Source organism: Scyliorhinus canicula, chromosome 3, assembly GCF_902713615.1.
Source record: "Scyliorhinus canicula chromosome 3, sScyCan1.1, whole genome shotgun sequence".
Taxonomy (NCBI): domain Eukaryota; kingdom Metazoa; phylum Chordata; class Chondrichthyes; order Carcharhiniformes; family Scyliorhinidae; genus Scyliorhinus; species Scyliorhinus canicula.
The window spans coordinates 133,390,319-133,404,819 of NC_052148.1; the positions used below are offsets into that span (position 1 = coordinate 133,390,319).

Below are 14,501 nucleotides of genomic sequence, written 5' to 3' on the forward strand. Positions count from 1 at the left end.
TGGCCTAACTAAGGTTCTATACAGCTGCAACATTACTTGCCGATTTTTATACTCAATGCCCGGCCAATGAAGGCAAGCATGCCGTATGCCTTCTTGACTTACTTCTCCACCTGTGTTATCCCTTTCAGTGACCTGTGGATCTGTACACCTAGATCTCTCTGACTGTGAATACTCTTGAGGGTTCTACCATTCATGTATATTCCCTATCTGCATTAGACCTTCCAAAATGCATTACCTCTCATTTGTCCGGATTAAGCTCCATCTGCCATCTCGCCGCCCAAGTCGCCAAATGATCTAAATCCTGCTGTATCCACTGACAGTCCTCATCGCTATCCGCAATTCCACCAACCTTTGTGTCGTCCGCAAACTTACTAATATGACCAGTTACATTTTCCTCATTTATACATACTATGAACAGCAAAGGTCCTAGCACTGATCCCTGCAGAACACCACTAGTCACAGTCCTCCAATCAGAATAGCACCCTTCCATTGCTACTCTCTGCCTTCTATGACCAAGCCAGTTTTGTATCCATCTTGCCAGCTCACCTCTGATCCCATGTGACTCCCAATGGGTCAGACTGGAGATGAGTTTGGGTACGGGGTCGGGATTGAAGGCGCTAGCAACAGCGCTACTCCCGATGGCCCCGGGGAGATACTCAGGGAGTCCGGTGGTAATAGCATAGTTGAGAATTTCGAGGCAGTTTTGACTGCACATCAAGTTGGGGGCAGGGTCAAGGGAAATGCCGATTCGGGGGAAGCCATAGAGCCAGGGAAGTGGGATGGAAATTTTCGAAGATGGGAGGAAAAAGGAATTAGGACACTAAAGATTTGTTTCTTGGGGGTCGTTTTGCGGGATTGAAGGAGCTGGAAGCGAAGTATGGGCTGGAGCAGGGGGAAAATTTAGATACATGCAAGTTCGAGACTTTGCCAGAAAAGAGATACAGAGCTTCCCAGTAGAGCTGGCTTCCACATTGCTGGAGGAGGTGCTGATGACAGGGGGACTGGAGAAGGGGGTAGTATCGGCGGTTTACGGGGCTAGAAGGGATCAAGGCAAAGTGGGAGGAAGAGTTTTGGAGAGGGTTTGGAGGAGGGGTTCTGCGTTGAGGTGTTCCGGAGGGTGAGGGCAAGTGTGCATTTCTCGTGTGCAAGTTTGGGGCTGATGCAGCTGAAGGTGGTGCACATCTTACAAGGGCGAGGATGAGCCGGCTCTTTGAGGGGTAGAAGATGTGTGTGAATGTTGTGGGGGGGGGCAAACCATGTTCATATGTTTTGGTCTGACAAAGCTGGAGGATTACTGGAAGGAGGTTTTTAGGGAGGTGCACGTGAAACTGGACTCGGGCCCTCGGGAGGCCATATTCGGCAGATGTTGTAGTCTTCGCCTCATTGATTGCCCGAAGGCGGATGCTGTTAGGGTGGAGATCAACCTCTCCACCCTGTGCCCTGGCGTGACGGAGGAACCTGCTGGAATTCTTAACGCTTCAAAAGGTCAAATTTGAACTGAGGAGAAGGATGGAGGGGTTCTCCAATTCATGGGCGTTATTCATTGTGCACTTTCGAGAATTGGATCACATCCAACATTATGGGGGGGAGGGAGATGTCTGTAAGGGTTGAGGGGAGAGGGACGGTATGTGTTAATGGTGACTATGGGTGATTCTTGATTCCTTTTTGTCATTTAAAAAGGAATGGCACAGAAGGTTGGGTGAGTAAATTTGCAGACGACACTAAAGTCGGTGGAGTTGTAGACAGTGTGGAAGGATGTTGCAGGTTACAGAGGGATATAGATAAGCTGCAGAGCTGGGCTGAGAGGTGGCAAATGGAGTTTAATGTAGAGAAGTGTGAGGTGATTCACTTTGGAAAGAATAACAGGAATGCGGAATATTTGGCTAATGGTAAAATTCTTGGTAGTGTGGATGAGCAGAGGGATCTCGGTGTCCATGTACATAGATCCCTGAAAGTTGCCATCCAGGTTGATAGGGTTGTGAAGAAGGCCTATGGTGTGTTGGCCTTTATTGGTCGAGGGATTGAGTTCCGGAGCCATGAGGTCATGTTGCAGCTGTACAAAACTCTGGTACGGCCGCATTTGGAGTATTGCGTACAGTTCTGGTCGCCTCATTATAGGAAGGACGTGGAAGCTTTGGAACGGGTGCAGAGGAGATTTACCAGGATGTTGCCTGGTATGGAGGGAAAATCTTATGAGGAAAGGCTGATGGACTTGAGGTTGTTTTCGTGAGAGAGAAGAAGGTTAAGAGGTGACTTAATAGAGGCATACAAAATGATTAGAGGGTTAGATAGGGTGGACAGTGAGAGCCTTCTCCCGCGGATGGAGGTGGCTAGCACGAGGGGACATAGCCTTAAATTGAGGGGTAATAGATATAGGACAGAGGTCAGAGGTAGGTTTTTTACGCAAAGAGTGGTGAGGCCGTGGAATGCCCTACCTGCAACAGTAGTGAACTCGGCAACATTGAGGGCATTTAAAAGTTTATTGGATAAGCATATGGATGATAATGGCATAGTGTAGGTTAGATGGCCTTTAGTTTTTGACTTCCCATGTTGGTGCAACATCGTGGGCCGAAGGGCCTGTACTGCGCTGTATCGTTCTATGTTCTATTTGTTTATGTTAACATACGGGCTAATGTTTGAGGTTTGGTGGGAGGATGGGATCGTTGTTATTGATATGGGGATTGACATTGCATTCATTACTGATTATTATTTATTGTTGGGTGTAAATTTGGGAGAAAATGTGAAAAAGGAGGAGAATAAAAATATATATATTTTTTAAAGTATGAATGAAATCTTAGTTCATCACCAAAATTCATTTCTGCTTCCAGTCATGATGCAAACAAAGCTGTCCCAAAGCAGGTTAAGTCGTAACCAACCTGGTTTATAAGCACTTGTATTTGTTTAAGGTTGCAAGCACTAAGATTGCATACTCTTCTAGCTTGCTTAGTTTTTTGAAGCCCATTGAACTGTGGGAGCATTGCGACGTGTATCCCAATATGTGGGTATGGCTCTTGGTTGCCTAAAAAGGTGTGCTGTTTGCTTTGCCTCAGTGTTCCTGTGGGCTGGTTTACTGTCACTATGTACAGATTGTTTTTAATGCCATGAATCTTTCTTTTGCCATCCCTGCCCACTATTGAATTCAGTTTACAAATGAGAACAGTTTGTTTTTCACGAATGCTTATGAGTGGAACTACACAACACACAGATAAGCCCATTGATTCACCACAAGAATGTTCCAGTGCAGCACTTCAATTTATCAAGTTGAAGTATATCAGAGTTGCGCTAAGATCCACAATAGAATGTACTGACATGGAAATGAATGTAGAAAAAGAAATTATAACAAATATGGAGGGAAGCAAAAAAGTGATTTAAATAATCCTAAGTATCATTTTTTTTCTTATCTTGCATCTTTCCCAATGTAAGATTGCACTGTGTGCATTAGGGAGAGGTTATTTACGTGTGACTAATTTTCTCCCTTGTCGATTCTTTCAGTAAAGTACTTTTTTAAAAATCTCATCCTTAAAATGTCACGGCGTCATTCCCCTTTTTCATTCCCCAAGATTTGAGTTGGTGTGCTTTGGAATCCATCAGTTACACACTTGGGTTACCATCAATTTCCAAACTGATTATGAATTTACAGCAACAGGCGGTTTAAAGTCTACCCCACCCACCAAAATTTTTTCCAATTGCCCTCTGCAAATGACTTCCCAGGAATTTAAATAACCAAGGATTATTGACCAATGAAGAGGCATAAGTACAGCATAATGAAGTTGCTCAATTCTCATGATTTGGAGGAAAGGTTATTCTTTGGCAGAGGCATCAGAGCTAACCCCAATTGTCCATCCCAGGAAAACGAAAAGGTGCAGCCGACGTTTTACAACTGCAGAACGTAACATTGTGAGGTAAATGAGGTAGAAAGCTGTGGCGTTAATTTACTTTAAAGCAATTATTTGTCTAATTCAATGTCATCTTCTTCCTTGGCTTGTGGTAAATGATACAATTATTTTTTTCTCTCTGTTGAGTACCTTCTCATTAAGTTCCACTTCAAACAATAGTTGAAATATGTTGTTTCTATCTGTTCATAGTGAAATAGCTGGAAACACTGCCCTTTGATTTGCTATTTGTTCAATTTGTCACAGTTAAGTGTTCCAGACTTAAAGACATTTAGCCAGAAGAGGCTGTTTTCCGTAAAGTCAGTTTGATACATTACTTCAGTATTAACAGTAGGTGACAGTGAAGATGCAGTTTTTAATTACACAAGTATTTGATAAACTAGGATTATGTAGAGCATTTTGTGGGACTAACCACAATTCTTTTGGGTTCGGTGTCAGTGTTGAGCAAATGGTGGCCTAAATAATAATCAGTATAGTTTGGTACAATTTTGTGAAATAATGATAATTCACTCATTTGGAATCTGAATTTGAGAATAAGCACTCTTTCAGTTAAGTAAAGTTATCTGAATTGTGGCTAATGTTGATGTTATTCTGTTTTCTTAACACTCTGGTTTTGTATCTTCTACAATTAGAATTGTTTCAAAGTCTATTTTTCAGTGTGAAATGAAATGAAATGAAAATTGCTTATTGTCACAAGTAGGCTTCAAATGAAGTTACTGTGAAAAGCCCCTAGTCGCCACATTCCTGTTCGGGGAGGCTGACACGGGAATTGAACCGTGCTGCTGGCCTGCCTTAGTTTGTTTTAAAAGCCAGCTCTTTAGCCCTGTGCTAAAACAAGCCCCTGTGACTGTAAAGTGAACATTTAATTCTTGATGCATGCTTTATTCAAAACTGCTACTTCATGTGAATTTACAGCTGGACAAACTAAAGGGTTAATGTGATATTGTCTTGTAAAGTCAGGTCCTTAAGACCATTCTGTTCATTTTTTCCTTTAAATTATTAACTTCACTAAGACGTCAATGTGCAACTCTACCCAGCAGTAAATCTGATTGCCTAATTCCTCATCTGCTTCCGAAGTTCCAAAGGGCTAGACTTGCTCCAAAGTTCACGGGTCAGGCACAAGTTATTTCGCTTTGCAGCTCCATTATGCCGATGCAACAGAATTTACAGATATGAGAGTTGCATGATTTTCTCTACATTGGCAAATTCATGCAATAGAAGCTGTGATTAGTACAAGTGAGACAGTGGTACTGCTAGTTAATCAGTAACCTGATGTTGCCTCAGGTTTCCTTGGTGCAAGGTACTCAATTGAGTGAGGTCAACTTTCAACTGAAAAGAATTACTAGCTTTTATAGGTGTGTGACAACTAACTGAAAAAGTTTAATAATTCTTCAACATTGTCAAAATATAATTGCAAATTTGTCACACAACCTTACAAAAGAAGTTTGTAGAAAGCAAAAATAGATGTGTGTTATCTTATGGAAAAAAATGTAGTTGCCGATAATTTTGGTTAGTAACATTTAAGGATTTCAGCAAACAATTAGATGTATTTGCCAATGTCTGGAAACATTTCATTTAAAGCTCATTTTCATTTTTTAAAGAGATAATATTTAATTAATGTTTTCCCTAAAAATTATAATCCTTTAATTCCTTTCTTGAATAATTTCCTAAATTCAGAAATATGTCGATAATGATTTCTGAGTAGTAGTCACATAATGAAAATGAACTAAAAACCAAAGATATAATTTTCAGGTGAAGCACAGTTAGAGTGCCAACATCATTACCCACGGCATGCAGATATGGTCCCTTATCCATTCTAAATAGAATCATACAACCACCAATCAGCCCATATGTTGGCTCTTTTAAAATAAACTATTCAAGTAGTCCAATTACCCAACTCCTCCCCTTATAGGCTGTAATTTAGTTTCCTTGTCAAGTATTTATTCAAGTCCATTGTGAAAGTTTTAAAAAATAAATTTAAGAGTACGCAATTTTTTTCCAATTAAGAGGTAATTTAATGTGGCCAATCCACCTACCCTGTACATCTTTGGGTTGTGGGGATGAAACCCACGGGGACATGGTGAGAATGTTCAACCACTGTGAAAGTTACAATTGAATCTGCTTCATCCACCCTTTCAAGTAGTGTACTTCAGATTATAACAGAATTGAACAGAAATACAGGACTAGAATTATTTCATTGCATATATGGTCAAGGTCATCTATCTCCTTTAACACTCCCCCAGCCTTTTGAATTTTCCCCCTCACTTTCTTCACCCTCCTTGATCTTCAATGAGGTGACCTGTAGCCATTGGATAATGTACTCCAATGCATATGGAGATTTTTTCCACCTTCACATTGCTGGTCAATTTATTTATCACTTAACTTTTAAAAATAAAGCCCTATCATCAGTCACTATATTACAAGTAGATGGTGACACAGTGGTTAGTGCTGCTGCCTCACAGCAGCAGGGACCTGGGTTCAATTCTGGCCTTGGGTGACTCTGTGAAGTTTGCAATTCAGCGGATAAATGTTTAAGTCTGCGTTTTGGGCACGTTTAGCTGCAGAGCCAAGAAACACCCCATTATTCAACAGCACTTTGCCATTTGTTTGGCCTTTGGGAGTTTCTCCTCACCGAGGCCACACTTACAGGGATTTCCTGCTTGTGAGCAGATCACGCCAGCAGGAACAGTTGTTCGTAGATCGGGGGCCATTTTGAAAGGGTTCCCCGAACTCTAAATGAAGTTCAGGGTCCCTCATACACCCCCCCCCCCCCCCCCCCCCTTACAGGCAATGTCACCCCTGCATACATAGGCATTACTCCACACCGCCCAAGTATGGACACCCTGCTCTGGGGTCACTGAGGGTCCCCACTTTTCAGACCTCCCCATCCCCATTGCCAGACCCCCCCCCCTTAACTCTCTCAACATTTATGAGGCCCCTTCATACCTGTGCTTCACCCCCCCCCCCCCCCCCCCCCCCCACCCCCACCCCTACCCCCTCACAGACATGGTGACACTCGGGCCCAAACACTTGGCAGTGCCACGCTGCCAACTGAGCACCTTGGTAGTGTCAGCGCAGCAGTTCCAAGGTGCCCGGGTTCCAGAGGGAGATCCAGGGAGTCACCCTGACCTGTTCCAGTGACCTGAAAAACTCCCCGGTGCCATTATGCCTGGTCCTTCGTGCTTACTCACCTACAATGACGCCCAGTTGGCAAACACTTCCATTCGATAATTATTATTCTAATGATCAAAACCTATCTTGACCACATGCTCCCTCACAATGATAACCAGCTATCCAGGCCTGAATTCCTTCACTAAACGCCTCTGCCTATCTACCTCTATCTCCTCCTTTAATACCCTTCCTAAACTTACTTACTTAACCAAGGTTTAAGTCACCTCTCCTAATGACTCTTTTCTTTCAGTCTTGGTGTCATTTGTTTCTCCAAATTTGCTTCTACGAATAACCTTTCCCATATTAAATATGCTACACAAATGCAAGGTGGTGTTGAATTGACCTTCAGCACAGTCTGCATTGGGTTTTGTGCACGTACAACATGAAAAGGACTATTAACATTGCAAGACGGCATCATGAGTTCAGTGCACTACCTGGAACAACCAAGAATGACCTACTCTGAAAATTCAGGTTTCTAAAATTCTTTCATGGGATGTGGGCCATCCGTAACTGCCCTTGAACTGAATAGCTTGCTTCAGAGGGCAGTTAAAAGTCAATAACATTGTGATGGAACTGGAGTCATGACGGCCAAACTCAGTAACAAAAGCAGATTTCCTTTGCTAAAGGACATTCGTGAACTATCTTGTTTTTTAAAAACAATCAATCGATGGTTTCATGGTCATTATTACTGAGGCTGGCCTTGTATTCGAGACTTTTCTCATCAATCAATTGAATTTTTTGCTATTCAATTGAATTCAAATTCCATCAGGTGTTATGGTGGGATTTGAACTAATGCCCCCCGGGTATCTGCCTAGTTCTCTTCATTGCTAGTCCTGTAACGTTAAGCACTATGCCACTGTTTCCCACTCTGGTTAACATTCTGGCCCTTTGAAACGAACCATCTGTGATGGAATTCTGTCGTACATTCATCTTTCTTCACCTTTAGCAAAACATTCTGCAGGGCACCTAATCCTATCCCAATGCCCTCCCCCTAAGCACTACCTAGAGCACATCAATTTCTAATGTGCTGTATTCCCGTAACAGCCTCCCGAACAGGCGCCGGAATGTGGCGACTAGGGGCTTTTCACAGTAACTTCATTGAAGCCTACTCGTGACAATAAGCGATTTTCATTTTTCATTTTTTCATTTCATTTCATTAAGTCTTTCATCGCATTGGGCCGTACACCAGAGACTGAAGCAGAGTCTTATCAAATAAATGTTTGGTGTGATTTTAACCTCATGCCAATTAGGTTTATTGGCATTCAAATAATTGGACCATTTAACTTTCCCCCTTACATACATGGGCACACCTTTGCACATATGGGCAAAGTGGTTGTTGTAATTAAGCCCTTCCGCCCTTATTAAAATCTTATTATATGTAATGTGGTTATGAACAGTTGCCAGTCAATCACTGCAGCATTTGGATTAGAAGTTTTCAATGCTAAGTACAGAACCTGTAAGATGCAAACATCATTTGATCATTTCTTATAAATATGTTTTTTCCAACAAGGCAAAGGGGAGATGGTGGTGGAGTGGTATTATCAGTGGACTAGTAATCCAGAAACCCAGGGTGATGCTCTGGGGACCTGAGTTCAAATACCACCATGTTGACATTTGAATCCAATAAAAACCTGGAATTAAAACATTTAATGTTGACCATGAAACCATTGTTGATTGTTGTGAAGTCCCATTTAGTTCATAAATGCCCTAGAGAATGAAATCTGGTCTGGTCCACATGTGACTCCAGATCCACAGCAATGTGGTTGCCTCTGAAAGGCCACTCATTTCAAGGGCAATTAAGGATGGGCAACCAATGATACCCACATGCCATGAACAAGGTTGTATTACTTATTCTTCGTTTCATCTGTGCCAATTTTAGTGAAGTGGTTGATGACTAATCCCTGGAGATTTAAACATTAGCTAAGAATTTAGTGTATTTTTGAGTTTGCTAATGGAGCAAGTATCTTACTTAGTAATCCATCATCAATTCAAAGTCAGCACTTCTGTTAGACTACTGCATTTCCTGCACTTTGAACTGTGGCATTAGGGCGCATAAGAGGGCAGCACGGTAGCATAGTGGTTAGCACAATTGCTTCACGGCTCCAGGGTCCCAGGTTCGATTCGCAGCTTGGGTCACTGTCTGTGCGGAATCTGCAAGTTCTCCCCATGTCTGCGTGGGTTTCCTACCACAGTCCAAAGATGTGCAGGTTAGGTGGATTGGCTATGCTAAATTGCCCTTAGTGTCCAAAATTGCACATAGTGTTGGGTGGGGTTGCTGGGTTATGGGAATGGGGTGGAGGTGTGTGCGTGGGTGGGGTGCTCTTTCCGGGGCCGGTGCAGACTTGATGGGCCGGGTGGCCTCCTTCTGCACTGAAAATGCTATGATAAGAAGGTGCCTAGAAAGATAGATAAACTATAGTTCTTATTTGGATGTCAGGGTCATCATGCAGACCTGAGTATTTTGATTTAGATTTTAATATGAACAATTATTTGAACTTTCCTCTATATGAGCAAGGACTATTGGTGATAAAACAAGTGGGATCTACTCGTCACATTTAAAACATTCATGACCTGGATATTTGTGCACAGCAGTTGCCCTTTGTGCACTTTTAAATGAGTATTGAATTCCTGCATAACCTGTTCAAAATAGCTAATTTTTAACAGTTTCACTTCTCCTTGCCAATTAGAACATAGAACATAGAACAGTACAGCACAGAACAGGCCCTTCGGCCCTCGATGTTGTGCCGAACAATGATCACCCTACTTAAACCCACGTAACCCGTATACCCATAACCCAACAATCCCCCCATTAACCTTACACTACGGGCAATTTAGCATGGCCAATCCACCTAACCCGCACATCTTTGGACTGTGGGAGGAAACCGGAGCACCCGGAGGAAACCCACGCACACACGGGGAGGACGTGCAGACTCCACACAGACAGTGACCCAGCCGGGAATCGAACCTGGGACCCTGGAGCTGTGAAGCATTGATGCTAACCACCATGCTACCGTGAGGCCCCTTTTCTCCCCCTAACTTTCAGGTGTTGATTCCTTGCTGGGGCCCTCCATTATCAATATCCTCAGCCAATGGGCAATTATTCATATGCGAAGCTTGATGAAAGTCAGCCTGATTCTCTTCTTTAAAAAAAAATAAATTTAGAGTACCCAATTATTTTTTTGTCCAAATTAAGAGGCAATGTTTGGGTGGTCAATCCACCTAGCTTGCACATCTTGGGGTTGTGGAGGTGAGACCTCCGCAGACACAGGAGAATGCGCAAACTCTACACGGATAGTGAAACGGGCTCGATCCTGGAGCCGGGTCCTCAGCGCTGTAGGCAGCAGTGCTAACCACTGTGCCACCATGCCGCCCTGATTCTCTTCTTACCTGGTGTCCATGCACGCATTCTTTCAGGATGTGTTTCTGTAGAGCAAACAAGAGTGACAATGAGAGTGGATTTTCTAAATCAGGCACAGAGCCAAATTGAATCTCCTTTGTGCTGCATAACCTAGCACCAGCTGGATCACATCTGGGACTTTCCTATTCTATATGCCTCTGTTATTCACTGGATAAGCTTGACGAACTAACAGAGGAGCTTATAAAACATAATGCATAGTCCTTGGGAAGTCCATACCACTAGATTCCCACCAATGTTAGGTGGATTGGCCATGATAAATTGCCCTTCGTGACCAAAAAAGGTTAGATGGGGTTAATGGGTTACAGGGATAGGGTGGAAGTGAGGGCTTAAGTGGGTCGGTGCAGACTCGATTGGCCGAATGGGCTCCTTCTGCACTGTATGTTCTATGTCTGGTAATATGGAAAGGGCAAAAAGTATAGAGAGCAGGGTTGAAGCAGAAGAGTAGAATTAGAATGCTCTTTCCGCGAGCCAGTGTAAACTAGAGGGGCCAAACGGGCTTTCTATACTGTAATGATTCGGTGATTATGAAGAATATTCAGTATCATATTGCACTCTTTTTAAATGGTGACCATTGTGGAAAAACATCCTATATGTTGGTCTCTCGTTCCTCTGCATACTGCTATACTTGTTTGATAGACGTTGGTAAACCCCATGAGTAAAGCATGTTCCTTATATCTCAGCCCAGAAAATAATGTTAATACTCTCCAAGGTTAATAGCACAGGGAACTATTATTCCCCACTTTTTGAAAATGAAATAATAGTCTTTTTGTAATATTTTGGGGATTATTTTTATGACTTTTGACTGCAAATTTGTCGACTGCTATGTGGTAGTAATTAGCTCCTGATAACAAATTGTTCGGTGCATTGTAATCTGTGTGTTTCAATATTCAAGTCAATCGTGAGGTAAATCAGATTTTATTTGGTGCCTTTTCCCAAATAATAATAATCCGTAAAATATATCCGGCCCCTCCTTCACCTAAATGTATTCCTCTCTATCAAAACCAGAGTTGAATTTTAATGCAAGAGCCAGCCGGGACGTTGCAAACAGTTAAATGCTATGAATAGAGCTTTACACATCTCCTAATTACTTATTGCTCAGGGCTCCTTAGTGCCCACTTTACAGCTTGTGTTTTCTTTTTAATTTTAGCAGTTTACCATGACGACCACAGTCAGGCCACCATACCCCTCCTTTGCAACAGCAAGGCAGAGATGATTTAATATTTGGGGTTCATCAGAATTTGCACAAATAAGTAAGACCAACTCAGACAGAGAAGGAACTTTCCTTGTTTTGATCAGTCTGCCTATGCTAGCTGAAGTGAATATTCCCACCCGAAATATTGAGCTACTTGTCTCTTTCACACGCTGATCTGTTTTGACCTTGTATTAGTATAGTTCAGTTCATGAGATTACTGGTATGTCACTTTCTTCCAACGGCTTTCAGAAATGGTAGATAATAATTTCTACTTGTCAGTGAAAATGACAAGTGAGTCCCATATCATTGTACAGGAAGTGCTAATTCAGCCTTACTGAAACCACATATGTGCTTGGCCAGCATTCACCTGCGTTGATACTCCTCAGCAACCACTTCCTTTTGTAAATACAAAGTAGGACCAATCAATAAGATGTTATTTTATAACGGTTGCATTTTTTATTGCATTAGGTCATTTTTATTGCATTAGGTCATTTCTTACTGACTTTATCTTGAAAGTGGCTCTGGGTTGATTACTGGGAGGAAAACGTGTTTTTCATTACACAACGTTTTATTTTCCTGACAAAGTGATTAATTTTCCTGTGGTTTATGCAATTTTATTGCAAAAAAAGAAAAACATGCCTTTGCCAAATGCACTTTTGTAAAGACAGCACCCCCTTTACAACTGCATGTTTTTTTCCCTGAAATTTAGATCCTTCGGTAACAGTGCAAATTACATGTTAAAGTTACGACTATATTTATTATCTTTTTAGAAATAAAGCTAACAGTTTAATGTACGAACTGATTGTTTGACTTCCCTTTTATTTTAATGTGATACTGATCTGTTTTCTCTTCCAAAGGTGACCTTTGTAATAATGTTTAAATCTCTGGCCTTATGGGTAAAACACTTGGCCCTGAATTTCCTGAGGGTTTGCCATGACCTCCTGTTGTAACTTTAGTGGGGGGTCAGTAGGACTTCAGAGAAACTGCAAGACCTCCACCCACCAAACCCCTACCACATTTCCAATGTGAGATTGGGACAATTTCAATGGAAATTCAGGGCGTGTATGTTTGTTCACTTCTTGAATGAAGTTCATTTTCAAATTTGAAAGATTGACACCTGGAAAAATGCTATAGGAAGGAATTTATTGCGATAATTTGTTTAATCTGTTAGTCTATATCCCAGTGATTCGCAGCCCTATTGTGATGTTTAACTTTTTTTTCATAAATTTAGAGTGCCCAATTCATTTTTCCAATTTAGCACGGCCAATGTACCTACCCTGCACATCTTTTGGGTTGTGGGAGCGAAATCCACACAAACATGGGGAGAATATGCAAACTCCACATGGGCAGTGACCCAGAGCCGGGATCAAACCTGGGACCTTGGCGCTGTGAGGCAGCAGTGCTAACCACTGCGCCACCATGCTGCTTGTGATGTTTAACTATTAATGTGGTCTGTTCCTTTCAACCACTGTCAGATAAACACTGCAGGTGTAGGACTAGACACATCCTGAGGTCAATTAAGAACCCAATTGTTGGCAGTGCTTCAGCCGAGTGGCAGATGTTTAGAAATCTGTGGGGCGGGATTCTCCCGCAATTGGCGCGATGGCCCGACGCCAGTGCCAAGAACGGCGTGAACCACCAGGAAATTGCGGAATCCTCTGCACTCCAGGAGGCTAGGCCAGTGGCGCAGGGGTTGGCTCCATGCCAACCAGCGGCGAAGGGCCGCCATGATTCCGCGCACATGCGAAGAACCGCCGGCGTGTTCTGGCGCATGCGCAGGGAGTTTCTTCTCCACAGCGCCCATGGCGGAGCCCTACAGAGACCGGCGCGGAAGGAAGGAGTGCATCCATGGCACAGGTCCGCCCGCAGATCGGTGGGCCCTGATCGCAAGCCAGGCCACCGTGGGGTCAGATCCCCCCGCCCTCCCCGAGGATTCCACTCCCCAGCCAGGTCTCGCCGTGATGGACCATGTCCATTTCACCCCGGCGGGACTGGCCTAAAAATCTGGCACCGGAGAATACAGCAGCTGGCGTCAGAGTGGCGGGGCGGGATTCACGCCACCCCCCGTGGATTCTCCGACCCGGCGAGGGGTCGGTGAATCCCGCCAATGGTTCCTACGATGTAGAGATTGTTATCGTCAGCAAAGAATATTGGCTTTCTTCTTAAATTTTTGGCTCTCTGCAATTCCTTGTGTATGCATACACTGAAAACAAGACAATTATGTATAGCTGTGACAATACTGGGAATTCTGTGTTTTATTTTCAGCACCCCACATCTATGCTGTTTGTAATTTTAACATACAAAACTTTAATGCCCCCCTGTGGCATTCATTTGTCAACAGTTTAGTCCCTTTGTTAAAATAGTAGAGAAATGTGATACAAACATGACAAATATTCTTTCCCCAAAATCAAATAATGTTAGACTTATATTGAAGAGCACTGAGTTATGAATCAATATTGATTCATGTCAAGAAAACTTGACAGACTTGTTTGTATTCCTGTCCGGGGGATATTATTGAATAATGTTTCCTGTTTCTCAATTGTAACGGCACTTCAAAATTATGTGAATGTCTGTACGGTAGCATAGTGGTTAGCATTGTGGCTTTACAGCGCCAGGGTCCGGGTTCGATTCCCTGCTGCATCACTGTCTGTGCGGAGTCTACACGTTCTCCCCTTGTGTGTGTGGGTTTCCTCCGGGTGCTCCGGTTTCCTCCCACAGTCCAAAGACGTGCACATTAGGTGGATTGGCCATGCTAAATTGCCCTTAGTGTCCAAAAAGGTTAAGAGGGGTTATTGGGTTAAGGGGATAGGGTTGAAGTGAGGGCTTA

The 14,501-nt window shown here is 42.9% G+C and overlaps 1 protein-coding gene across 24 annotated transcripts in view; it reads left to right on the forward strand.

The window, feature by feature from the left end:
- The window catches only part of rbm47 (RNA binding motif protein 47), a 273,757-nt gene that overhangs the window by 196,545 nt on the left and 62,711 nt on the right, over positions 1–14,501 (forward strand). For 7 of the 24 annotated variants that reach the window (XM_038791344.1, XM_038791350.1, XM_038791345.1 and 4 more), the window contains exon 1: positions 3,692–3,902. The exons of 16 other annotated variants lie outside the window; for them this stretch is intronic. In XM_038791344.1, the coding sequence (XP_038647272.1) occupies positions 3,784–3,902 (119 nt within the window). In that variant the 5' untranslated portion in view covers positions 3,692–3,783. Of the gene's footprint in view, positions 1–3,691; positions 3,903–14,501 lie in introns of those variants that run through there. One more of the 24 variants, XM_038791370.1, reaches the window with a different exon arrangement.